Source organism: Xiphias gladius, chromosome 24 (assembly GCF_016859285.1).
Source record: "Xiphias gladius isolate SHS-SW01 ecotype Sanya breed wild chromosome 24, ASM1685928v1, whole genome shotgun sequence".
NCBI classification, from domain to species: Eukaryota; Metazoa; Chordata; class Actinopteri; order Istiophoriformes; family Xiphiidae; genus Xiphias; species Xiphias gladius.
The window spans coordinates 14,210,236-14,237,369 of NC_053423.1; the positions used below are offsets into that span (position 1 = coordinate 14,210,236).

At 41.1% G+C, this 27,134-nt stretch overlaps 1 protein-coding gene across 4 annotated transcripts in view; it reads right to left on the reverse strand.

The window, feature by feature from the left end:
• The window catches only part of jarid2b (jumonji, AT rich interactive domain 2b), a 104,600-nt gene that overhangs the window by 37,909 nt on the left and 39,557 nt on the right, over positions 1-27,134 (reverse strand). For 3 of the 4 annotated variants that reach the window (XM_040122725.1, XM_040122724.1, XM_040122723.1), the window contains exons 2-3: positions 15,863-15,989; positions 8,097-8,223 (exon numbers count right to left, since the gene is read on the reverse strand). In XM_040122725.1, coding sequence (XP_039978659.1) covers positions 8,097-8,223; positions 15,863-15,989 — 254 coding nt within the window. Of the gene's footprint in view, positions 1-8,096; positions 8,224-15,862; positions 15,990-27,134 lie in introns of those variants that run through there. The other variant, XM_040122726.1, reaches the window with a different exon arrangement.

Sequence of the window (27,134 nt, forward strand, 5' to 3'; positions counted from 1 at the left end):
GTTTGGTTTCAGGCTTTTGCTGTACCACTGAAACCTGATATTTTGGATAAGGCTGGCGAGTGGAACATGAGCTATTAGACCCTGTGTTGATTTTTGCAAATGTGTCAGCCCCTGACTTTATTGTGCTCTCTGCACCCTTAATACTGTGAAGTTCTTTGGATACTAGTAGTCACCAGCAATGATAAAAAATGCACTATTAATTGGAAAATAACTATTTTAATTGCATCCCTTCCAAAAACTCCACATAACCCACTAGAAAGAGAAAGAGAGACAGGCAGCAATAACACACAATACACAAGAATGAAAGATTGCAAAACAACAAGCTTTGGTGAGGAAGGTTGAAAGTGTCCCAGGCCAAAACAACAGCCAAATCATTATTCTCTGCATTTAACTTGCATATGACTGTTGGACTGACAGAAGTTTCCATAAGATACAACAGACAAAAACAAAGAATATTTAAATAACTGTATATTTGTATATTTCCGTGATTTTAACGTGTTTGTTATCTGAACATGTTCAGGAATTTAGCAAATACATCAATAGCAGTCTAAGTAATCCTTGAAGCTATGATAGACATTCAAAATCTGGCTACTATTTTTCAGTCTTTTGCAGAAATATGGCACATGTAAATCAAGCGGAGCCTTGAGCTTGTCCACAGTGTGTCCAAGGTTTGATAGATGCTGGCATAAGGCTGGGCGCAAGTCAGACTTTGTGTTCCTTCCCATGGTAAAGGTTATTGTGAGAGGAGAAGAGCAATGATCCAGAGTCTGTACCTTAGGGACTGTATTAATTGTGTCCAGATGGCCCACATGGTCCTTATAAAACACTACCTCACTGCAGCTGGTTCTGTGAGTGTGAGTTTGTATTTATGTATTTATGTATGTGTGTATGTGTATTTTTGATTTGCAGATGTCATCAGAGCAACAGAAATTTACACATTTATGTAGATGAGTGAAAAGTGCACGAATGTTCATATACAAAGACTATTCTTCACGAAATATATATGTGTTTAATCAATGTCTCAACCTACTCATCTCTCTGTATTTATTTCTGCATGTGTGTGTGTGTGTATCTAGCAGCCTGTCCAGATCAAATCCATCAGCACATAAATGAGTAACAAGAAATTGTGTGTGTGCACAGTTTCTTAAGCCCATAAGATCTTTCAGTTTTCAAAATATATTGTTGAAAGCACACTGTAATTGACACCATGTGTGCTGGAGCATGTGTATGAAAGAGAAAAAAGCTCCAAGGTTACTATGTTTTAGCAGCAATAAAAACTTTTCTTGTATTGCATATAGCAAGAACCCCAACTGTTACCTTTTACTTTGACATGCAACAAAATAAAAGAGCTCTAAGCCTATGTATCAAATGAAGAAAATTAATCAGCTGGCCTTTACAGATGTTTCTTCTTATGCTGTATGGAGCAACTACCAGGGCTGAAAGTGCATAATGATATATTCTACTTGAACTCGCATAACCTCTTTTGTACAGAACTAGTTTCCCAACACAAACCATAAAATGGCTGCTGTGCCGTCAGTGTAAACAGTTATAAGTGACCGCTCAGTTTACTCAATGTGTTTATTGCTTTTCTGTCTACATGCATTCAGTAGAGGGGTGGGCCCTGCAGTGAACTGACCGGCAGACCCCGTGACCTTCACATATGCAAAAAGCCCCTCTATAGACCCCCAGTCACATATGCACTGAGCATGTGCACACCAAACACAAATAAACACAATCATTACTCAGTGAGTCAAGGCCGCCGAGAGGACAAATATGCACACAGAAACCCACTTTTCACTCACTATATTGGACCAAACAGTACACACAGTAGTTCACTATAACAGGCCTTAATAACCATGATAATGATGTTCATTGTATACCGAAATATTTCTGTATATTTTGTCAGCATATGGTTTTTAGTGCTAAACCGCTTTGCTTTGACATCAAGATAATTGCTATTCAATTTTATTCAGAGGTGTGATAGCATGTGTGTGTGTGTGTGTGTGTGTGTGTGTGTGTCTGTCCAAGTTCAGCGGTGACAGCTATATGCTTCAAGCAGTCACAATAAGGTTGATATTCATTTGAGATAAAAGATATAGCAGGGTCTGAGTGCATATTTAAATAGAACCTTGGCTTTTCACTCGGTCCATTTTTTTTTTTGATGAAACGATGAGAGGGATCTGATAGGCAAATGCGAAGAGAAAAGACCACTTGACAATAGATCAAGCTTAGCTGTATTTATGTGAATATATAAATGCCATATTAGGTTAGATGGAAGTCACCCATTGTCCCTTTTGTCACCTTGAAAATGCTAATGTACAAAAGGTGGCATTGCACTTAAGCTAATCATTTTAAAACACAGAACGTGGATAGAGGTTTTGAGTTTGTGATGAATTGCACGGCAGAAAAAAAAACAAAACAGAATTGAACAGTACTTCTTGATCTTCTTCCTTCTTTTTCATGACCAAAAAGAAAAGATAAAATACCAAACTTAAAAGTAGCTTTTGTTAGCAGTCAAGGTCCACTGCTGAGGACTATTTGCCAGAATCCCCCACCCCTTCGCTATGCATGTGGAGCTCAAACCCTATGACCTCTGACCTTGCAGTCCACCTTAAATTACCCATAGGAGAGGCTGACCACAGCCAGGTTGGGTCAATAAACATCAGGGATGATGCTATTTGTTCTTAGCAATCAGTCTAATTTAGGCTGAGTCCCATATGCAGGCCTTCAGGGACCTTGAGTGGACTCACTTGCGGCCTTGAGGCTACAGACAAAGGGGTCTGGGGCTCAAACAAAGGAGTGCATTGGCTCAAATAAAATAAAAATAAGTAGATAAAAGGAATAGTAAACTAATTAATTAATTAATTTCCTGAATTCCTGTTGAAAGAATCTTGGTATCTGGTGGAACAGGTATTAAAATAGATGAGCAGACAGATTCGAAAGAAACTGGTAAACATGTGATCTGGGCTCTATCACGCATGCACGCACGCAGATTGCTTCGAACTGATCAATCTCTCATCTGTGTGTTTCCAATTTACTGAAGATTCCCAGGTTGGGATGACAAGACTGACCCTTCTAATGGGTCACTGCACTCTGCAGTAAAGCACCTCTTGCTACACTTTTGAACCTTTTTTTCCCCTTTTCAAACACAACCACCAACTGAGCTGTCTTGAACAGCACAGCAAGAGTGACTTTAACTGGAACATATAACTTGACATATACAGTAAGGTTATGCCTCTCATTGAAAGATGTCCTTCTCAAAATTAGATATTCTTATGAAATCATACACTGATATTAATATACTGAGACCAGTCAGATACTGATATTATATGTCGTCAGTCATCTTAACACCTGGGAGTTTTTTTCTTTCTCTGATTCGAGGATCTAAGGATAGAGCGTATCGTAATGCTGTACAGATTGTTAAGCCCCTTGATGCACATTTCTTATCCGTGATATTGGGCTATGTAAGTAAAATGTGACTTGCCTTGGGCTTAAAAACTTTTATTGGTTAAAAAAAAGATACACACTATAGAAAGTTGTTAAGACTTGAGGATGGCAGCCCCAATTGTACTAGATACAAAAACAACTGTACAGTAAATCCCTTGAAGCATTTAGAATTATTTTTTGTATTATGGCGTAAAAAGCACAATGCAAGGCAGTTGTAACATGGTTAAAACAGTGATTATGGGAGCAAGTTTGTGTGCTGAGTGGCATTAAGCAAAGTGGAGGATGGTTAATACTCCTTCACACTTCTATTTCAGCTGAGCAGAAGGGTTTCATAAAGCCACAGGGAGGCAGCGACAATTAGAGGAGAGTTTAGAGAAGATTGTGGAGACTGACACACTGACATGCAGGGGTGGATCACTGACAGACAGAGAGAAAAAAGGGAGAAAGAAAAACAAAGAGACCACTGAAACTGTACTGGAATAAGCACAGACAGTATTCAATGTTGTTCCAGACTGAGCCATCATTTGACTACACAACCAAAGATGCTGGTGTAATCAACTGGCTTAAAGCTCATTGGCCTATCTGTCCAGTTTTCTAAAAAGCTTGATTTAAGGTCCTCGAATGTCTTTGAGCTTGTTTATGTGAGTACCCCAATTTGTATTAATTTAACCATAGGGTGTTTGTAGTACAGGTAGGAGTTGCACTGCATATAGGTTCCCTTGCACCATCTAAAGCAAATCAATAGACACATTATGGCCTCTTCTAACACACACTTGTAGTGTGTGCATGCAGGTCTGCGCACACATGCATATAATCCCTCATAAATGGAAATGGTGATTAAGCATTACTGACAAGAGCCATTGGTTACGCTAGACAAGACAAGTGTATGTCTGTGTGTGTGTGTGTATGTCTGGGTGTGTACACACTTGGCATTCATTAGGACGAAACAAAACAAGCGGCAGCAGCTGACTGTTTGAGTGTGTGTCTTGGCTGAGACAACAGAGAGAACAGATTCAAAGAGAGCCAAAAGTGGGGTTCAGTAAAGTGAGTGAGAAAAAAAGAGAAAAGAAAAGAGGGGCAGAGAAAGAGAGAGAGCACACAGAAATTAAGTTAAGAAGTCTGTCTGAGAGGGGCACTCAACTTCTGATCCATACACACTCTTCCCACACTTGCAGTGCTTCATAAGTCTGTATTCACTTTTTAAACTCACACACAGATGAACTAGTTGAGTGGCCAGGGCCATACCATGAAAATCTCTTGTCAGCATTAATTAGGTGAACTGAAGTGAGATGCATCTCAATCTAATTCTTTCGGTTCTGGTTTAATAATATCAGATTGAGTACTCAAATTTACTTTTAAACTTGGAGGCTACAAAATGTCTGGCGGAGTTATGTTTGACTTTATTTAAAAATCAGAATTCCATACTTACTGTACATTCTCCATTATGTACAGTCAAGCCACATAGATTTCCTGATCATTTAAAAGAAAACCACACTGGAGTCATGTTTAGATTGGTATTTTAATTACTACTCTCATGGGTACAATGAAAACCTATTAATTATTTAGTTTTTTCATTTATGACTCTAAAAGATTTACGAGATGCTGACTCAATGAAGAAGCTTCTGTAACAGCAGCATGTTTCGTGATTGAACTCAAGACTTCCTTCGAGGGTAACACAAAAATATTCTATTCAACCGCAAAACAACTGGGGACACCTGCGAGAAATTTAAATCATACATGCAAAAGATGACCTTCTGTACTCTGCTAGCCAAAAAAAACAACTTCATGGTAAATACTACTTAAAAGCCTGTTCTGGGAACAGTGTTGACACTTCAGCGACTGGTAAATGCACAGACGCAAACGTGACACAAACGTGAGAGATGAAGAGGTGCAGGAATATAACTAGGTCAGTAAACCATGGCATTGAATATGAGACTGTGCTAGGTTGGTGAATGTAAGTTTGTGTGTGCGCGTGTGTGTGCGTGCATGCGCGTGCGTGTGTGTGCATGTGTGTGTGTATGTGTGTGCATGTGCGTGCGCATGTGTGCAGGGCCTACTCTTGGCAGGGGAACCCCATTTGGAGAATACGGTTATGCTGGTAGGAAAGGGCTACAATGAGCTGGCATGTTTGAGGGGATGTGCTGCCAGTCTCTCCACCAATCTCAGGAGCATGGGAAGGCAAACACAGAGTTGATCTCAAAGACTTCTAAAGGGGGTCGCTTCTGCCAAAAATCACTCGCACCTGTCCTTCTGTCTCTGCCTCCCTTCCTCTCTCTCTGCTGCTCCTCCCATGCTTCCCCTCTCTGTCTACACTCTATCCCTTCATCCTCTTTCCACAGTGTGAAACTTTTTCTTCACTCAGAATTGGAACCAGCTATGCTACTGCTCCTCCCTTCTGTTTTGGCCAGTGCCAGGTGTAAAAACTCCTGGCATCATCTCAGTTAGTCCTGTTCAGGAACAGTGCGGGGCACCCATGCCAGGGGCACTGGAGTCATCCCTCACACATAAGGCGCGCACACACACACACACAGACACATACACATACACACACATACACACACACACACACAGAAAATAAGCTTTTAAAGAAGGCATGAGGCATTGCCAAGTACTGGCTAGGCTTGTGTTTCATTAGCATCAGATAGAGAGCCTCTCTTTATTCAGTCCTGCTGTGTTTGTTGTGTGTGTGTGTGTGTGTGTGTGTGTGTGTGTGTGTGTGTGTGTGTGTGTATATAGATACATACTTATATACACATATATAAATATACACACACTTACAGATATACTCACACATACAAATACAAATATACACACACATACCTATACAAATATACACATATATAAGTGTGTGTGTGTGTGTGTGTGTGTGTGTGTGTGTGTGTGTGTGTGTGTGTGTGTGTGTGTGTGTGTGTGTGTGTGTGTGTGTGTGTGTGTGTATATCTATCTGTGTGAAGTGAGCAGGTTGGCCTCTAACTGAAACATGTATATGAGAACAACTTATTGGGGAATTTGGCTGTATTTAAATACTGTATATGTGAGCACAGAGAGTATCAGAGAAGCAAAAGAATAAAGCGTGTTCCAGCCATATACTAGGTTTGGACCTAGTCTTGTTTTGTACTACCTGTGGAAAAAGCACAGGTTCCTTCTTTCGTTTACACTTCTATCATTCTTTCATAATCAAGGCTATACAATTTCTATACATTCAAAAGTCTAGAGGGTCTAATTTTTGAGTCTTTGGAACGACCTCCTGAAAACCTTTAATTTCTTATCAGTTGTTCCAGTAGCCTTCTGTTTCAAAGCCAGGTAGATGAAAGCTTGTAAAGATTGAGCTCTGATTTTGGAGGTTACAGTATCGAATGACAGCTAGGAGGACTTAGGCAGGTGCTTGACTTGCAGTGAATGGAGCCTGTATGGGCCGCTCATTACAGAAGGACATCTGCTGCTGTCCAGCCTCCCAGACTCCGCCCCTAGCTTTGCACTGATGCTTTGATGCCCTGTCAATGTGTGTGAGAAACCAGCGGCAGAACAAAACATGCACAAGCACGCAGGCATGCACCCACGCTCACAAACAGACATACATAGACACACACACACACCTGCCACCTACAGTGGCCGGTGGCTTGAAAATTAATATATAAGAAAAAAGGTTTATGGCTGCTGGTTTGCAACAGAAAAATATAAGCCTGAATGTAACAGTGCACTCTTTCCTGTATTGTGTGTGTGTGTGTGTGTGTGTGTGTGTGTGTGTGTGTGTGTGTGTGCGTGCGTGCTTTGGGACACACACCAGCCATTTTAATCTGCTCACTCTATAGAGCATGAGTATTTGTAAATCATATTTTCCAGCTTGTGATTTCAAAACCTGCTTCATGCCGAATGCATTAGAAGCATCATATTTTCCAAAGAGCCTTTATTCCATTTTCCAAGAATATTTGTCTAAGGGAGAGCAGTGTTCTGTACCAATCCCAGTGAAAAATCACTATTTTTCACGGACGGAATCTGTTTCAATAATTCACTCAAGATATAAATGACTTCGTAAAAAAATTACGCCAGGCGGAAATTAGCAGGTTATTGTACTGTGCAACAACTTAAATTTTTTAAATAATTCATTTAGAAATGCATGGCAACATTCCTTCAAGTGGCTAATTATAAATGACTGAAACGGCATTTGTGTTATAAAATGAGGGGGTTTGCTCATTAAAAGACCTTAGTGCTCTTTAAAGGCTGGTACTATTTACGCTTCTTTGTTGATTGGTATCTATTATTACAGAACTAATGGGCAACTTGTTCTTCTCCAAACATTTTACTGCACACACTTATGAGTGAGGGAAAAAGAGAGAGAATTGTTACTGGCAATTTTGTTACAGAGGATACATGGGAAGCATGGGGAGACAAAGAGACTGAATTACAGAGAGAAAGAACAAATAAGAAAAAGAGGTAGATAAAGCATTTGTATAGGGAACTTGGTACCATGTGGCAGCTTCTTACCCCTCAGAGCTCAAGAAATTTATCACTAAGCTGCTGTCTTTGGTATGAACTGGTATGAAGGCTCACAATTCTACACCAATGCAAGATTCAGGGCACTATAGAGCTCTTTTATGACCCAATGTCTCATAAACAGGATTAGGAACCTTACACACACATAGCCTCACCTCTTCTTTGCAGGACTGTCCTCACAGTACTCGCTGCTCCCATCCAGGCCCTGAGAGCGCAAGGACCCATCTTCTTTGTGGCTGCCCTTTGATCCCGAGCCGTTCAGCTGCCCATTGGCTAGGGAACCTGAAAACAAAGCACCAAAAGGGTTAGAGTCTGGCCAAAATATATTTTATGGACCACTTGTTTGAGACCTTCCACCTCCAGATATCTGGCAGGGTCCTTTGTCAGTAAGCCATTCCTGGGGCTTAATATTGTTTGAAATATAGCCTAAGTCTTTGGGGAATAAACAATGTTTTCATCTGACAGTGTTAATAAAGCCTCCATTTTTTGTCTTTAATTTGAAGCAGTGGAGAGGTCAGAAGGCAGAATAGATATATTTCTTTTGATAAGATTATGGTTGCTGGTGGAGTTGGAAGAAGACCTAAAGACAGACAGAGTGAAGGGGATAAATACAGAGAGAATACAAATTACTGAAGAATCTAGACTGAAAAATAAAAATAAGAATACACTGGGCACCTGCACTGAAAATGTCCACAGTTCATGCTAAAATACTGACAGTGTCTAACCAGTAAATGTGACTGAATGACAAACTCACAAACTATTGCAGCATCACAGATGCTAGTTGTGGAGGAATGGGAAAGTTACTTATTAATTTCTCTGTCCGCATTTTCCCTTGTTAAATGCAACTGCTGCTGACGTGCGGTATGTGCACCCTTTGACAAAGAATTTTAAAAAAACAAGCCCGAGGCAGCGAGGGAAGTTAACAGATATTGCTGGACTTGACATTCTTAGTGAGCCCAATTGACAGAGCCCTAATTAGATATTTAGCCAGCAACTCAGACAAACAAAATAAGCCCCAAGACAGATTCTTAAATCAAAAGCAACAACAGGCACAGAGAATTCAAATTAGGTCAAACAGAGGAGTGGAAGTCAATGGTAATTAAGGTGGACAACCAAATTAAATAGATATCACAAGGCTTGATTTCCTCATGGGCAGTTCTTACAATTCTTGGAACGTGTCATACAGGCCTTTCTGATTCAACAATAGAGTGTGAGTCAGCAAACTTATTGGGGAAACACCTGGGGAAGTTTAAGGCTTTTAGGAGTTATTAAAAAAAGAAGGATGGAGGTGGTGCCAAGGAGACTGTAAGCAACTGGAGACAGAGAGGCAGATTTATACTGATATCATATTTTGATACTGACTGTAACTAATCACATTTTACCTGTTTTGACCAATTCAAGTATTCATGCCTGACTGGGTTTGGTATTTGCATAAACAAATGATAAGTTACTGAACATTCAAGGTACCAGTGGTTTGTTTAACCAAGAGCACTGGTGTCAAATCTTTTGATTTATCAACACCTTCCCACTAATGCGCCACTTTCTCATTGGATGAGGGATTCATTGGCTTCCAAGCACACCTAGTGAAATTCCATTTGGCTGATGCTTTACAGTTATGTGTCACTCAAACTGCACTGCAAACTCCTAATAGTGGGTGTCAAAAGAAAAATAAATTAAGATAATAACGACAGTGGAACATGGGTGAGGAAAACTGGCAGATTGAGTGATATCCTATTCGTGAGGATGCTACTGATGAACAAGCCCAGGCATTGCGACATCTGAGAAAGATGGGACGGGGATGGGAGTAGTAAGATCAAATGACAGTGTAGGAGACAGGATTAAGATGAGCAATTGTGGAGCAGGTAAAGGAAGTTTTCAAACATATGATTTAACTGAGCTTTATACACATGCTTTGGGCTGATTGATCACACACATGCAGTCACATATTCTCATTATTACATAGACACATAAGCGGTTGGTTTCTCTCACACGCAAGGCAGGTCAGTACCTGAAAGCAGAGGTACAGTCATCAGACACACAGAAAGTTAACAAGTGCCAGCGTGATGACTAAGGCCATTGCACTTTTGGCAATGCTTTATGTTGCCATTGGAGAGCCTTTAAGTCTATAGGCCATGGATGACTCACTGCCTCACAGTGTCTTTGTTGGCATGAAAAGCTTACATCAGTTTGCCTTTAATCAATCAAAAGTTTTACTTAAAGTCCTTTGAAATTTCCCCTTTCAAGCAAAAGTGCTATTTCATAAAAAAGAAAAAAACTTCATATGGCAATGGAACATTCAGTTAACTTGCATTTGTAAAAAAAATTCCTTCATTTATTAAGGATAAATTCCATAGATTAAGACACATTAAGACATTTTTACAAATTTAATATTCAACCATGAAAAATCCATTTACAACACAAATTTGGGCAAACTGTTCAAAGATGGTAATTAGTTAGGGCACTACAAAGGGGAGATGGTGCAAAAATTCAAATCACTACCTCTGGTCAAAAATTTTTTGTCAGTGAAACTTGTACCAGGGCAAAAAGTGAAGTAGCGCATTAACTTTAAACGTGCTCAGAAAAAGACTGATGCATAATGTCCCCACGGATCACAAACAAACAGGCAGAGGCCCATTTCACCATTCCCTATTCTTCTCCTCTCCACTCCCTCCCTGTAGCAGAGGTTAAGACTTGAAGGAGGGATGAAGCCACAGAGGGCCATGCGTGTGTGCCATCCCAATAGCTGCGCTTATGGGGGGTTTTCTAATCAGATTTATGCGTGCTTAACTAAGCCCATCGTCTCGCTATGTTCACCTCAAAGTCTCGAGAGAGCAGGAGGGAGAGAGCAGAGGTACATAGCGTAACGTGGCATATCACAGGGCTGAGAGGAGCCTATTAGTGTGAGCTGCAGTAATAAGTAGAACTATAGCAGAGCAGTCATGCCACAGGAAAGACAATCATTGGCGCAGAGTGTGCTTCTATAGATTCTTGACTACACTTACAAACACGGGCTTAATAGGAAAATCAGTGCACTGCCATACCTAGGACAGAGAATGATGTAAGGGTATAAATTATAATATAGCTATGATAAAGTGCTTACTTGTTTCTAGGTAAGCAGATATATCATAATAATCTGACTTTAACTTCCCTCTCATTAATGAACCATTATGTCCAATTTACAGTTGAAAATCTAATGTTATACAAGACTTAAAACTCCCTTTCTCCCTTGTAAACAAGAGCAATAAAATTCTATTGCACACACTCTCTCTAAGTAATCCCCATGCCTCTATAGAATAAAAATTACACTTAGGGGATAATATAAAAAGAAACAATGGGTAGTTTTATTTTAGGGAAACTCCCAATAGTATCCATTCCCAGACGTTTTTCAGAGTAGAAAGCTGATACTAAAATTGACTCCCTTGCAAGAGGATTTGAAATAGCCCCAGATATATGGTTCTCCCTTCCAAAATTGGACCTCACAACACTGCATGACACTTACCACAAGCCAGAACAAAAGCATACAACAATGTGCAGCTAGAAACATGGCATCTGCTTTGTGTAGTTCAAGGCTGTAAAGCCAAAGCATTAAAGGCAAAGATGGGATTTTGTAGTGGATTGAGCTGCTGCTGAAAAAGTGCACACGGGGACAGGCTAGATGCAATCTATTTCGCTCACTTGATTCAGTACCTAAACTCTTCCTTCTTTTGGCTTTGATTCTTTTATTCATCTCCTTTCATCCCACCTTCTGTCCTTCTCTCTGATGGTACTCCTTCATCTGTCCTCTTCTGCCAGGTGATGCGATCACCAGAGAGAGAACAGAGAGACCACACAGTGTTTTAGCTACCACGGCTGCCACTCTGGCCATGCAAGGAGAAAGCAGCATGGGAAATACAGAGAGACAGCAGAGAGACAGCAGGTTGAGCGCTAAAGGAAAGGGAACGACATGCATAAAAACGGGGAAGGAGCGGCAGGTCCTGAGACTGGCAGACAAACGGGAAGAGAAAGAGAGGGGACAGTCAAAAACATGGGCAAAAATTCTCCTCAGCCCCTCCTGGTTTTTGGCCAGTAGCCAGCTCCTCCATCAATAGCACTCAGGGAAATGGAGAGGAAGGAAAGAAAGAGATGGGAGGGGAGAGGAGAGGTACAGATGAGTATAGCGGAGGAAGATGGCGAAGTGAGCAGGTACAGGAGGAAGATGCAGCTTCAATGATTCGGAGACCTGGAGAGGAAGGGTGGGAAACAGGACAGAGGGAAGGAAATGGGGGGGTGATGGAGGAAGAATGGAAAGCGAGGGAGGGAGGATGGGTTTGGGTGACATATACTGTAGATAGTTAAGACAGACAGGGCAGAGGACAGTAAGGACAAAGCAGAAAAGAGGGAGATGGAGAAAAAGAGGGAGACAGAGACGGATGGAGGGAATGAGAGGGAGAAAAGGGCTTTGGTGGTGGGGGGGAATACATAATCGAGGATATTGAGCAGCAGGAAGGAGAGATGAGACAGGAGCTTGCGAAGACGGCAGCAACCAGAGTCCTATTGATGTGTAATGAAACCCTGCATGGGGGGGGCAACTGGAAGGACAGACAGACGGAGGGAGATAGGGATGAGAAAAGGACAGGAAGAGGAAGAACATGGCTGTGATGGAGAGGGAGAGGGGTGAGTGGGTGAATGAGCGGAAGCCGGGACACAGAAGGGCATAATGTCATTTGTTAAATAATGCAGGGAACGAGCGCGAGAGGCAGGAAGTGTGATGGACACAGAGACGGACGGCTGCTAACAGCGAGGGGTAAAGTGGTTGAGGAGATGGCATGATTGCTGGTTATGGGCAGGGAGAAAGCTGGGTGGGTGGGGAGATAGACTGACACACACACACAGAAACACATACAGCTGAATGACAGACTGCCACACCCCCCTCTAAAACCGATAGCCACTGCTGTCACGCAGTGACGGAAAGAGGAGGAGGGTGGGGATGGATGGAGGTATGTGGGGAGGGAAAGATGGAGAGACAGATGCTCGGGGAGGGGGCAACCCTGCTTTTCTGAGGATTACAGCCAGGTATTACTCTAACGTCCTTCAGTCAGATGATACCCTTTTTCCCTAAAATGGTGAGCACTTATCTCGAAATATACTGTAACAGAAGACCTTGCCTGATGGCTAGCAGATTAATAAAAAGTCAATCGATAGAGCATTAAGTAGCAAATCTTTTGATAATCATAGTAATTTTTTAAGCACAAGTGGCAAAAACTGCTGGGACAAGCTTCTCGAATGCCTTTTCTTAGTTTACTATGATTGTAAACTGAATATCTTTGGGTTTTGGCCTTTTAGTCTGACAAAACAAGATATGTACACATCATCTTGGAATCTTATGATGGACATTTTTTACTATTATCTGAAATTCTGTTTGCCAAATGATTAACTGAGTGACAAAATAATCATAATAATCATAATAGATAAAGAAAATAATTGTTAGTTGCCAATTTCTTTTCTATAAAGTAGTAAAAAATTTTATTAGTAAATGCTAGAAGTCATAATTTCCCAAGGAAATGCCTTAAAATTGCTTAATGGGTCCAATCAATAGTGTAAATTCCAAAGATACTGAATTTATAAATTTAATGACATCAAAGAGAGAAAAGCAATAAATCCTCATATTCAAGAAACTGAAACCAGAAAATGTTTGGCATTTTTGCTGTAACAGTTATGCAATTGTTAAAAATTTCCTCGATTCATTTTCTGCCAATAAGTACTTAATTAACTGACTATTTACATGACCGTAATCTCTAATCCATCATCTACTCCAACTCTGTCTCTGACATATTTAATGATTATGTACATGCATGGTTTGACTTTCCAAAATGGCTGATAGTTTCACAATAATGCCTGTGTGAAACTGAAAACTGTGGCACATGTCTAGCCCCAGCATAAGCCCAGACTCTATAACCCACAGTCCTCTAAAACAGCGGGGGCTGCCCATTCAGGAAGTAGCGCACGCTGAGTGTGATCCTCCAAAATGGCTGACAGTTTCACCACATCGTCTATGCGAGACAGGAAACTGTGCCACTCGTACAGCCTCCAAAGCCTTGCTAACCCACGGTGCTCTAAAACAGCAGGGCCTGTCTATTCAACCCGGCTCCCTTTTGTGTCAGTGTGGGCTGCTGTCGTTACCCCTGGTGTGACGGGCCGCCGACGCTTTCTAATGAGTCATTTTTATTCAGGCGATAAGGTCAGCTACCCACGGTGGCTTAAAAGGCCCTGAGGAGCTCTGGAGTGGCAGCTACAAGATGCCAGACAGACACACAGAGATACACTAGCTAGAGGGAGGGGAGGGGGGCACCCAGCAGAAGCAAAGAGAGAAGAAAAAAATTTAGGTGTGGAGAAAAAAAAAAAAAAAAAAAAAAAACATGATAAAGAAAAAATGGGGAAGGAAAAAAAAAGGTATAAAAGATAAGATATATTTCGAAAGAATGTTTTCTCCTTTCTTTCTGCCTGCCTCCCTCATCCCCTGGATGACTGGCTGGCTTCCTTGGCTGGGCATGAACTTTCAGAGGCTCTTTTTTCCTCTTGTTTCCTTTCTTTCAGTGTCTGGGTTGTGTTAATGTCAGCTGAGAATAGCTTCTGAGGCACGTGTGAAGTTCAAATCTCCGCTGTTGGCTGGCTGAGGGATTTTTATGGGTGGGAGCGCCAGTGTCAAACAAAGACATGGTGGCAGCTTGGTTCAAAACAAGCTGTTCATCCCCCTGTGCCTTCACTCTTCTTGTGTTGTTTCAGGTTTACACAGCGCAACTGCAAAATCCCTCAACTGTTACTGTTGCCAGCTTCCAGCTGGAATTGGATTTCTGTCTAACTAAGCAACTTCAAGTATTAATTTATGTTGGGGTTTCTATTAGTCCGTGTTTAATGAGTCTGGACCCCAGAGCGAGTGTAAATGTCCAAGCCAGAAAAGATTAACAACACTCCTACACATGTTTTTCTTGCGTGTGGCACTGTGTACGACCTAATCAGAGTCCCTCTACTTGAACCGTAAATAACATTTGAAAACAAGTGGGAAATACTTTCAGTTCAAGGGTTCCTTTGAGGATGTGACACTGAACCAGCAAAGCGAAAGACTGCAGCTTGTTGCACACTGACCCACAACAAAAGGCAAATGAGAGTCCTTGATCATTTGTTCTCCATTTCAAATAAGATCAGGCCCTGTTGTCAAAGAAACCTTGCTTAGTTTTCACTTGCAGACAGACTAATAAAACTGTCCTCTGCAATTAAGGGAATGAAGAGCTAGACTGAGACACTAACCTCAGCAAAGCCAGACAAAATTGGCAACTCTGACATTTACTCCACAAAATGCTAGTGTAGCAAATTCTTTGCTTCTTTCATTTTGTCTAAACAAAGTGAGCGTTTTCCAAATGCATTCGAAGATAGCCTTTAATTATTGCAGGGCTTTTTACAGTATGCTGCAAGAGACGTAAATGATTTTATTCAATTTCATTCTGCCTCATTCTTTGCAAGTCCTTATTTCAGCTAAATACAGATCTCCAAGTAAGTGATGGGTGGAAATAGATATTTTATCATTCTCTGAGTCTAAACTGATGTCCACTTTAAGAAAAAATGATTAAACTTGTCCTTAGACTCGCTCACATTGGAATGCATGTTTCTAAACCTCAGACTTCAGTTTTAACTTATGGAATAAGGCAGACATTTTATTGCGTGTCCAATGAATACATCTGGTGTGAGGTCAGTGCATTTTATTTCCTGTCATTCACCATGTGACACTGAATACACTAAATTACCAAAATATTATTATGGGGTAAAATCGACAGCAACAAAAGTACAAATCTAACAAAACATCTATCCCAGGAAAAACAAACAAAGGCGGAAAGATAATGTCATAGTGGTACAGGACCCCCGCATAGAGGACATGATATGAACTTACCATTGGAGTTTGTGGTTCCATCCCCATCCAGCTGCCGTTTCTGTGCACTCCTAAACTCCTTTAGGGAGAGGTAAAGCACCTTTCGCATCACCCGCTCCTCCGACCACGGGATCCCATCACTGTCATCCTGTGAAAACATTCAGCAGAGAGAGATTGGATCAGAACAAGCTCCTTTCATAGAAAGAAACAACAGGTAAGGTTTTCTTTCTCCTGTTTTTAAATAACTGTCATTTCTGTGCTTGTGGATAAAGAACATTTTTGATAAACAGTTTTGAATTCTCATATTATTCTTTGAAAAAAAAACAAAAAACAACTCAGCAGAAAAGATAATCAGCCTATTAATATAGACGGCAGCTTTGCAAGTTGGACAGATGTTTATGCTGAGTGTTTTCCTCCTTTTCTGCTGTCAGACAAAAGCATGGCCATTAAAGTGTGAGATGAGGCCAAGGTCAGGAAATGCTTACAGGCCACTTTTGTTGAGATGTCCAAGACAAAACAAAACCTTAAAAGCTAATGTCAGCGCAGTCTGTAAATGATCATTTGTTCATTTGTGTATCATTTTTGAACCATGGAAACTTAAAAAAAAAAAAAAAAAAAAGCCTAGAAATGAAAATTGTCCACATCTAAATACACCACCAACAATAATTGCAGCTAGCTAGTTATATTATAGTAGCTGAGGAATGTATATATTCATCTATCAAAACAAAAATAAAATATGGGAAACAAATGTTGTGTTCAGTGTGGAAATGCACAAAAAGTTATGACCGCTTTAGTAAAAGAAAAAACAGACAAAGTTTTAGTATAATGGGGAATCTCCTTACAAATATTGTTCCGGTTGCATCCCTCCCCTCCACTTCTCGCTACATCGTGACATTAGCATGACACAACATTAGCATAACATAGCATTAGCTTGCAGCTAGACACAGGGCAACACATTAGCATAACAATGCTCCAAGGACAGCATCTCCGCACAATGCCACGATAGGAGAGTGTTATGGTGATGAATAGGTAGGAAGCAAATGAAAAAAGCATCATGGGACTGTGAGTTCATGTGTTGCTAATCTCTCCCAGTGAGACTGAGACAGAAGATTTTATTGTTGAAGAGGTCACCAGAAGTCACACACACATATGCACAACACATCCTTTTCAGAGAACCAGCCATTATTTTCCCCAGTCAGTTTCAATCTGAGTAGCAAACAAATGACGGCAGAATGTATAGCACATCAAAGCCGCAATTTATTCAAAACACTATATTGCTCATATTGACAGTTTTAACGGCTCAATAGAAAAATATTCCAATGCAGCAAGCATTGTTAAAAGGGGTCTTTAGAGTGTGTCCAACAGCAACAACCATACTTCTCTTCCCCCTCGCTCCCATACACTCATAGCTCTGGCAGCTGTGTTTGATGTCGAACAACGCTAATGACTAAAGGAAATGAGATTAGGACATGAGCAACAACAAAGAAGTATTAATAAATAATGGAAACTGGAAATAGCTTTTCTCTAGTCGTGCCATCGGGCAAGTAGATATCAGCTGTAAGATTTGAGAAAAGAAAACACTTTATGTCTTACTGCAAAAAGCTAACGTATGTTAATGATTTGAATTAAAAACAAATTTCTGATCCTGTTGAGTCAACCCAGTGAGTGCATTTCCCTTCGTCTGGGACAAATGTAATGTCAGAGGCCGACGTGAAAAGCAACCTGCGTGGAAGCGCGTTCTTATCATCCAGTTGACTCAGATCATTTGAGCTGGCTCGGCTAAGTCACTGGCAGACAGCGCAGTGACATCAACGTTGGCTGGGAGTATTAAAAAAAAAAAATCTCCACCTCACACAAAAAATAACTACACCAAGATGTTTCACCGCTGCTGTAATGACAAGATAACAGTCATAGCATTCCATTAAGAGTGCACCAGTGTGCTCTCAAAAAAGACAGAAAAACAGAGGAATTCAGATGACTGTGGTTGGGGTCACACAGAAACTGAGTTTGTGTCAGCCTTTATTGCTTTCTGAGTGTGCGAAAGAGAGAAAGTTAATCTCATCCTAATATTATGCATCCTCCCACAGCCAGTGAATAAAATGCTACTCAAATGACTGCTGCTCATAAATGTCTTCTCTCTTTTGGTGCTGCCGATCCCATCTTGGATACTCTACTCACACACAATCAGACATGTCAAATCAAACAAAAACAAAAACAACAACAAAAAATACGCGTTCCAATCAGTTCAGACAACCTACTGATAAATACAGCAGCATCAAAATAAGGTGCGTGCAAATGTATCTGTGTGTGTGTGTTTGTTTGAAACCTTGAAATAAAGTTCGGGACCATGGTCTTACACAGAGGTGACATTTCTTAACTGTTCCAATACATATGCAAGCGAGGAACTACTTAGATGTCAGTCGATATGGTTTACTATCCCCACGTAACTGAAAACTTTCTGTAATTAAAGCAAAACTGGTATGACCCCATTCACTCACTTGATTCATTTCACAACTCTTAATATTTTTTGACAATATTGACAAGCCTGAAAAGTTTGCTTGTTTACCCTGCTTTCGTCCTTTTTTTTTTTTTTTTTTTTGTCTCTCCAGCAGATAAAAATAAGCTTTTGCATAGTATTGTTCTGATTTCCCAGGTCTGCTCAGGGGCCCCTCAGCAGAGTTAAAGGGAGGGGGTGGCAGGAGGACAAGATTAAAAGCGGGGTGTCTGCACATGATGGAGCTGATGGGTGACAGCCACGTCTGCCTCCATGCAGTACGCATGCTGGCACATGCACACACAAACACACACAGAAACACACACACACCCACACAAGTGAGCGGACCATTCAGTGCAGCGATGCTTTGCAGCCTCTCACAGAGGTTGATAGGGTGTGTTGTGTGTGTGTAGTGTGCAGTCCCTCATTACACTGTCACACATGACCGCGTGCACGCACACGTAAACAGTCACACACTAGCAAGACAGGTAATGCAAGTATTCAATTATGCCATTTTCTCCTGTAGTTAATGTCATCTAATACATTCTGTGTGTGCGTATTTGTGCAAAAGCCTGCCAGGTAAGCACCAATTACCTAGACAGCTCGAGGAGTGGCACAAGGCCAAACACACACACACACACATACCATTGACAGTAAAGCCCAGGGTTACAAACAAACACTCTCACATATACAGCGTCTATGGTATCCATATCTCTACTTGACACTGATAGAACACAGAGCTGTACTGAGAGTGAAAACAAGCTAAAATTTTCCTCCCTCCAAAAACTGACCTTAAAGTTCATCTGCTTTCTTTTTCTCTCACTTTCCCTGTGGTTCCCTCCCAGTTGTTGGCTGTATGCCACAGATATTTCCTGAGCTGTGTACACATAGCAACAAGGTCTGGAGAAAGAAAGAAAAAAAAAAAAAAAAAAAAATGCTGACTGATTTTTCATCAGCTGAGAGAAAAGGGTGAGCGTTAAAGCTCCGCTCTATTACAGCTGCTGTACCTTTAAACCTCACTAATAGTTCCTCATACTTGAGAAGATTGTTTAAATGGTTTGTCACAACCTCTGCTCAACTGTAGGTTAACTATTTGTTTTACCTGAGAGGTAGTTATCCATCTTGATTGGCCAAGGTGTACCATTCCTTTCACTGGATTTTCAGTCACAAAGGCCTGCTCCTTCCAATGTGTGTGTCTGTGCGTTTTCCAGGTGTAAAATGGAGGACTGATGGACACCAAATTGTTTTGCATCTCAGTTTCTCATTCAGACATTGCAGTGTGTGTGTGTGTGTGTGTGTAGGTGTGTGCGTTTTTGAGGTATTGCAAGAGCTCTTTAGAGACAGCGCGATGCCAGCCGAGCACCACCTGGCACTGACACACACATCTACACCCTGACCAGCTCCCATCAGGCTAGTGGAATCCCACTAATGAGCACCGGGACCTTTTCTCTGTGCACATGCGTGTGTGGGTGTGTGTAACCAAAAGATGCATGACGAACGCTGTGTGTGCTCACTGTCACCTGACAATCCCACCCCCTACTCCTTTGAAATTTACAGGTAATCTGACCTGCAGAAACCACACAAATACCAGGACAGACACCTTTTAGGCATTCATAGGTATACTGTGTTTGAAAAGTTTGCCATATAAGACCATTACATCTCTTCCTCTCTCACTCTGCCATAAATCTAACATGTACAGTACAGTTCTAGGAATTATACCCACATTACACCTTTCCCACTGGGCTTCTTAAAACACTTTAGCCAATAAAAGTTCTGCAAAAAAAAAAAAAAAAAAAAAGTAAGAAAGAAATTTAAAGGGAAGAAAATAAAAATCACTGTAGGTACTAATTCTTTTAACATTTAAATTCTTTCCCTGTCAACATTCTGGAGCATAACAAGGCTTTAATGCTTCCAAATGTAATGTCATCTCCATCTATAGGTTCTGATTATTATTTTCTTAATAAGTAATTTATGCCAAAAGATTAAACTAAGACTATGTTGAAAACATGCAGTATCGAGTGAGAAAAGATAGTGAATAATACCCAGAAAACATCCAATCTCAGTGAGATTTTGCCAACAACAAAAACAAACATGCCCAGCACCAGTGAATAAGCGCCAATGCTAAGAATTAAAGAGTCTGAGTGGGATTAAATCTATCACTGCATCTGTATCTGTTCATTTAACTGGATGAAAAGTGGGGCTGGTTCCACTTCATAACCCCCGCCTTGTTTAAACATTCCTCTCTGCAAAGCGGGCAAATCCAAAAACCCTAATGGTTGATGAAGAAAAAAGTGGATCCCATTGGCCGTATGTAACAGTGGATGCTGAAAAAAGATCCCATATGTAGTATTAGATTCAAAGGAAGAAGGGAGGGATACGGGAAAGGAGGATGTTATAGCGTTCTTAACACTCTGAGACAAAAGAAATCACATTATTATTACCATGAAAATCAGATCTGACCATTCATCTATTCAGAGGAAATGAACGACGGAAATACAAATTTTCTCTGGGAAAATGTTGAACTCATATATTTGAATATTATGCGCAAACAATTGATTCAATTCACACAACAAAAACATGTTGAACACCAATCCTGGCTATGTTTTATTACCAGAGTATAAAAACACCCATGTACCAACACTTCAAAGCAGTACTTCACCAGCATTACGTAAAATACTTACTGAAAACGTGTATGAAACTGCTTTTAACAGCATTCACTGAAAAACACATACTATGCCTGTAAGAACATCACAGAGCTTCTGTGTGTTGTGCTCTGGGTCTGTGTGTAAAAGTGTGACAGACAGCCAAGCCATGCTAGCGTCAGCTCTGCAGCTCATACGTGCCAGCACTTACTGTACAAGAGAAACCACTGAAAAAACAAACAGCAGATAATTTGCTAATATTTGTTTTTTGTGTTTCAGTTTTTATTCATAATTTAGTTGTCCAACACATCGGTTTGGTATAGATATAAAGGTAACAAAGCTACAGTTAGTCAAAATGTTGATTTGCATGGATCACTACTAAGGTATTAACAAAGTCATGTAAAGCAAAACCTTTGTTATGTGTGTACACCCGCACGCACGCACGCACGCACGCACGCACGCACGCACGCACGCACACATTTCTGTATGTATGTCAATGCAAGCGTTCACACTGGCTGCTCTATAAATAGCGCTGTGCTGCTGCCGGCTGTGCGGATGTCACGGCGGAGGAATGTGGGCCACGTGCCAGCTGAGATCTGCTCTACAAAACCAGCCCAAAATCTGTTATTCTAACACACATTTCCCCTTAAAGGAGGGATGGAGAGATGGATGGAGAGGTGGACGGAGAGATGATAGATGGATGGATGAATGAGAAAAGGTTATTTTAACAAAGCCTGGGTTATTGTATCCAGTAGTCCAACAGTCTCTATCCCACCACTACCCCCTCTCTTCCTTTCTCCTCCTCCTTCCACATCTTGATCCTTCTCACTCTTTCACCAACACATGGTCCCCAGATGACTGGCTGCAAAGAAATGACTGCTCAGGGTTCCCAAGTAATGCAGATGACAGTGATAACAATTATTTAATTGCCAAATACATCACTGCATCCTTTCTTGAGGTCATGAATCATTAATGGAACAGAAAAATTTAAGACATCTCTATTATGGCCCTGTGAAGACAAAAAACAACTATAAAGTATTAAAGAAAGCCTTGACAATACAGCAAGAGGTCCAAATTATGCCCACCACAAAAATGGAGGACTCTTCAAAGCAATCTTGAAAGGGAAAGATGCAAATGCAAACAAGAACATCTAAGTAGCAGAAAACTTGGAAAATTGAACAGCTTCTCATCTATAATTAAAAATAACTAAGTATTTCCAAGCCCACTGTCCACTTTTAGTGTAAATGATGGCTACTGCTCTCCAGAAACCACCTTGTCACTGATTAACAACATGTGACAAATGCTTCTTAGCAGTTCTAACATCAGCATGATTTTCTAAACACTGAGGTAAAACAAGGCCAACTTCCTAAACTACGAAACACGTGTTTGCTCACAAATCTCACATTCCAATCCTAACTACATCCTGGTCCTCATGTCCCTTGTAGCCTCAAGGAGACCAGATGCTTAGCTCAGCTCAGAGAAAAAGGCGAATAGAAAGCGGTTTGTGGGGTTGCAGGGGACAAGAGGCCCTATATAACCGCCTCATTACTCCAAAAGCTCACTGCATCGGAATGTATGCGTTTACGTGCACCCATGGGGCCTTCCCTTTAAACTAGCCATGCTGGGATAGCCCCAAAAGTTCCGAGCATTTCCATCTGCAGGAAAGGAGAGGAATACAGCATGGGCCGAAAGTACCTTCTACACTAATGTAAACCGCTTAAACCACGATTTTTTCCATAAGGAGAAATGCTGCAGAACACAACTTCCTCAAGTAACAGCAGTATAATGGAACTATAAAATAAAAAACAAAGATGTAATATCAACTTTAACCAGGCAGATGCTTTCTGGATACTCAGTCTCAACAGGGTAATTTTTTAAAATAGTCCACATGCAAGAAATTGGCCATGTGACCATATTCATCCTCTACCTTTTCCTTCTGTACTTACATATGCAGCAGATAAACGTTTCTTCCTCAGAACAATGCCTTCTGTCTGCAGCCTGGCCGTGATGGTCTGTCCTGCTGAGCCCAGTGTCACAGACACACACATACACACACACACACGCACACACACAAACCTCCTGTGTCTCCACTGTCAATCATATCAGCTGTCTGCATTTGCACACACATGCACACACACCGTCTGAATCTATCTGAGCATACATAAGTGACAGACTGCCAGCGCAATTCAGCTCTGTCGAGCATAAAACGCTATCAGCCTGGTAAAAGTAGAGCACAGAGGGAGAGATGGAGTGAGGGAGAGAGCTTTTAAATACAGGCTTTGACCAAGTTTATTTTGACTGAAAAAAATAAATGTCACAATGCCATGAAGATCCTGTGTGTGTGTGTGTGTGTGTGTGTGTGTGCCTGTGAGTCTGTGTGTGTGCATGTGTGTGTGAGTAGAACAGGCCCAGCTGGCTGCATAATAAGGGATTTAAATTGACTGGGTTGCCCACACACACTGACCCGCACTGGCTTTGTGACCAACTGACCCCAGCTGTAACCCTTAACCTCTCTCTCACGCACGCACGCACGCACGCACGCACGCACGCACGCACAAAGCACCAAACAAACTCACCAACCAACAAGAAGGCTTTCGGTGCAGCCTTAGCCTCAATCAGCTAAAGTATTCTCCAAATTCTAAAGTTGCATCCCGTGTATTGTCGTTTCAGTTTAATTTTGAATCAATGAAAGCAAATGCAATGGTTTGCTGTCGCATTGGAAGACACCAGCTGCCTGACCTTTCCACTACCACATGAATGCAGAATACAACTTAAAAAGGTAATCGTTTGACTACATCCCAGATTGACACCATAACCAAATGTAATCAGTCGTTTACTTGGGCCATCCATTCACCAAATTTCATCCAAATCTTTAAACTTTTAACAAAGTAACAGAAGGGAATGAAACCCAGACTAATTAGAAAAAATTATAAAACCCTTCAAACCATCTGCACAGCTGGTTTGTTTATCACAGTCTTGGAACAATGACTGCATTTATAGCAGTACTGATAGATTATCTAACAGTACGTCGCAAGAATTTCTTAAGGTTTGCTTCTGGTCTCAGTGCATGGCGCGCAGCATCAGAGGGGTATTATGGTAAAAAGCCTGGGCTCAAAGCAACTGTTTCCTGTTCATTCAGTGCCACATATCCAAGAAAGGACAGCGGAATTGTTGTTGAGGGAATTTCAACTGTCTCACATAAAGTGAAATGCTAAAGCAACAGTGTGATAGTAGCTTTGTGGCGGTGTCTTTGTTAGTTTCACAGCCCTGTTGCCGTGGTTTTTAGGGTTCAGTTGAGGAAAATTCTTCATATTCTAAAGTTACATTTGGCAGATTGACAGTGCTGGGTCACATCTGATCTTACAAAAGGACTAAAATACAGGTCTCGTGGTAGAATTGTGCCTTAAAATACAGCATAAAGCAACCCTTGTGTGTATGTGCGCTCTCTGAGATAAGACAGGTTGCATAACAAGTGGCTCCCATTCAATAATAACAGCCTCATTCAACACACTTACCCTCCAACTCTGTCACAGTATCATTTTCACTTTGGCTACTTGCCGCTGACCGGAGGATTGACTCAATTCCCTGCACTGCGAGCTCTCACACTCTCTCTCTCTAACTAACACACACACACACACACACACACACACACACACACACACACACACACACACACACCCCGTGGTCATGTGAACAGTGAGTTCTGATCGACAGAGCTCCCAACATGCTGTCATTCATCATAGTAGCAGCGGCAATGGCTGCTACGCCTCCCTACTATTCCCTCAAGAGCCTTAGAAGACCCTGCTGCTGATCCCTCTTAACAAAACTGCATTTCTAACCTTCTTACTTCCACACACCAGCTGTTCTGCTCTACAAAGAGAAATATGAGGTATGACTTCAAACATCAGTAGCAATAGTTTATTTGTCTAGATGGATACAGCTTAGGGAAAGTCCTCTTCATTGTCATACAGGAAATATTACACCAGGCGCTGTGTGTCTCTGGAGACTACAAAAATCCTTCCACATAAAAGTTCCTGACAGGACATTTATTTACTTAGATTGATGTCAAAATTAAATCCTTCGTGTTCAAATGTATGAACAGTATGTAACAGTATATGAGCTGTGTAGAAGAACACAATATGGAAGAAATATCTGTGTTGCTAAGTTAGTTTTCTGTATCACTTTATGTGCATGACGACAAGTGAGGTCATGGTTTTTCTGCTGTTGGACTTCTAGAAGGCCAGCTTTTAAAAAAAAAATTAATTCAGAAACTTATTTCACAAACTGGAAATTAGTGAAAGCAGCAATATATCACCAGAAACTACGCTATAGAGCTTTTTTTGGCCTCCAGCTTTGGCCTTTATATGAGATATTCATATTCTCTAATATTTCGAGGAGTGTTAGACACCTAAGTGTGTCGGTCCCATCATAAGACTGGAACACCTCCACATATTACCAGACCTGACAAGAGTATGCTAAATACATTAAGTGTTGCATCCATATACACAACGTGTTTCAAAGGATATCCAAGTTATGTTACAGTGTGGCACAAAACTAAAGCCCTTCCACTCCCACAAACATAAGGAGGGGACAGGAAAGGGAAAACAGGAAACAGAGTAACCTCATTAGCCTCATGCCTCGTCTGACAGGAACAGCCTGCAGGCTAGCAGGCTTGTACGAATATACAGAGAGCCACCGGCCTCTGGTCAGTTTATGCAGCAAACGTCTGCTGCTTCGGGAAGATGGCATTTGTATGGAAGGGAGCTGGTGTGAGGGCAATGCCTGAGGGAAAATTCTAGAAAGTCTCCCAGTTAGCCTTGGATAGTCAGACTCATCAGACTGACTGTAGGATTACTTCTGGAATCCAGTTAGGTAAGGCTGTAAACAATCAGACAGGAACAAGCACACAAGCACCAGCATACACTTGCACACAGACACACTTACACAACAACAACAACACACAGCCCCAGGCTTTAAACTCATTTACCCTTGCAGAATTTTGCACAAGCACAGACAAGCTGCTTTACTAGAGAGACTCATTAATTCCCCTTTCCACAGCCAGACATAAAAAGATACTGAGCATGTGAAAAAAGGCCGCCACTTGCCCACACAAGTGAAAAGCTAAATAACTGTGTAGTGGGAGACAAAAGTTAGATCAACCCAAATGAGTCCATTTGTGAAAAAAGACGCCACTTCAGAAGCATCCCCCTCTCTCCGTAGAGATGCCTAAAAAGTTGTCTCTGAATGTCTGAATCCTGCTTGCATCTGTTTAGATTAAACAAACGCAGAGGGAAAGCAAAACAGATGGCCTCTGCATCTCCCTTTCTCATCTCCTGTGCCCTCCTTGCATTGCCTCCAACCAAAAGAAGTTCAATCTTAGTGCAATCATTTTTAGATACAGTGAACGATGGTATCTCTTGATGTGAGTGCTATTAAATCTTTAAAAAGTGCTATTAAGTCTTTAAAAGATCAATAAGCACCCGTGTGTGTGTGTGTTTGTTTGTGTGTGTTGCTGCAGTACTCTAGCAGTATTCTTGGCGAGGTCTGTGAATTAAGTTGCATACTGTTTTTGTAGATACAAAATAGCCTCTTTTCATACCCCCAGCTCCGTCACACACACACACACACACACACACACACACACACACACACACACACACACACACACACACACTCTCCTAGAAACGCTGACCAACCAGTGTGCATTGTGCCTGCAGTGAAACAATTTACAAAAACAGTCTTGCTAAATTTAAAAAAACAAAACAAAAACAAAAAAAACTTTTTTATTGCAACCACAACATTGGAAATATGGCATGTTCACTTTGATTAAGTATGACATTTGATCCAATGATGATGTAACACCCTCAAACCACAGAAAATGTGTCTAATAAAATAAAATTAAAATCAGGGAATGCATAACACTCTGTGTGCTTTTGCGCTTTAGTTTTTGTGTTGGGTGTTGACCCAACCTCAGTGCCACAACTTATCCACTCGGTCTGACACAAATGGCCACAGACATCATGTGTTGATGAAAGGCTGGTGTGAACATTGGTTCCTCTGCAACCCTCCGAGTGATATTTACCTTGAAACCCCCTTTCAGTATCCTTATACAAAGGCATTAAGCTGTATTTTCACAGGAGTATGTTATCAGCCTTCA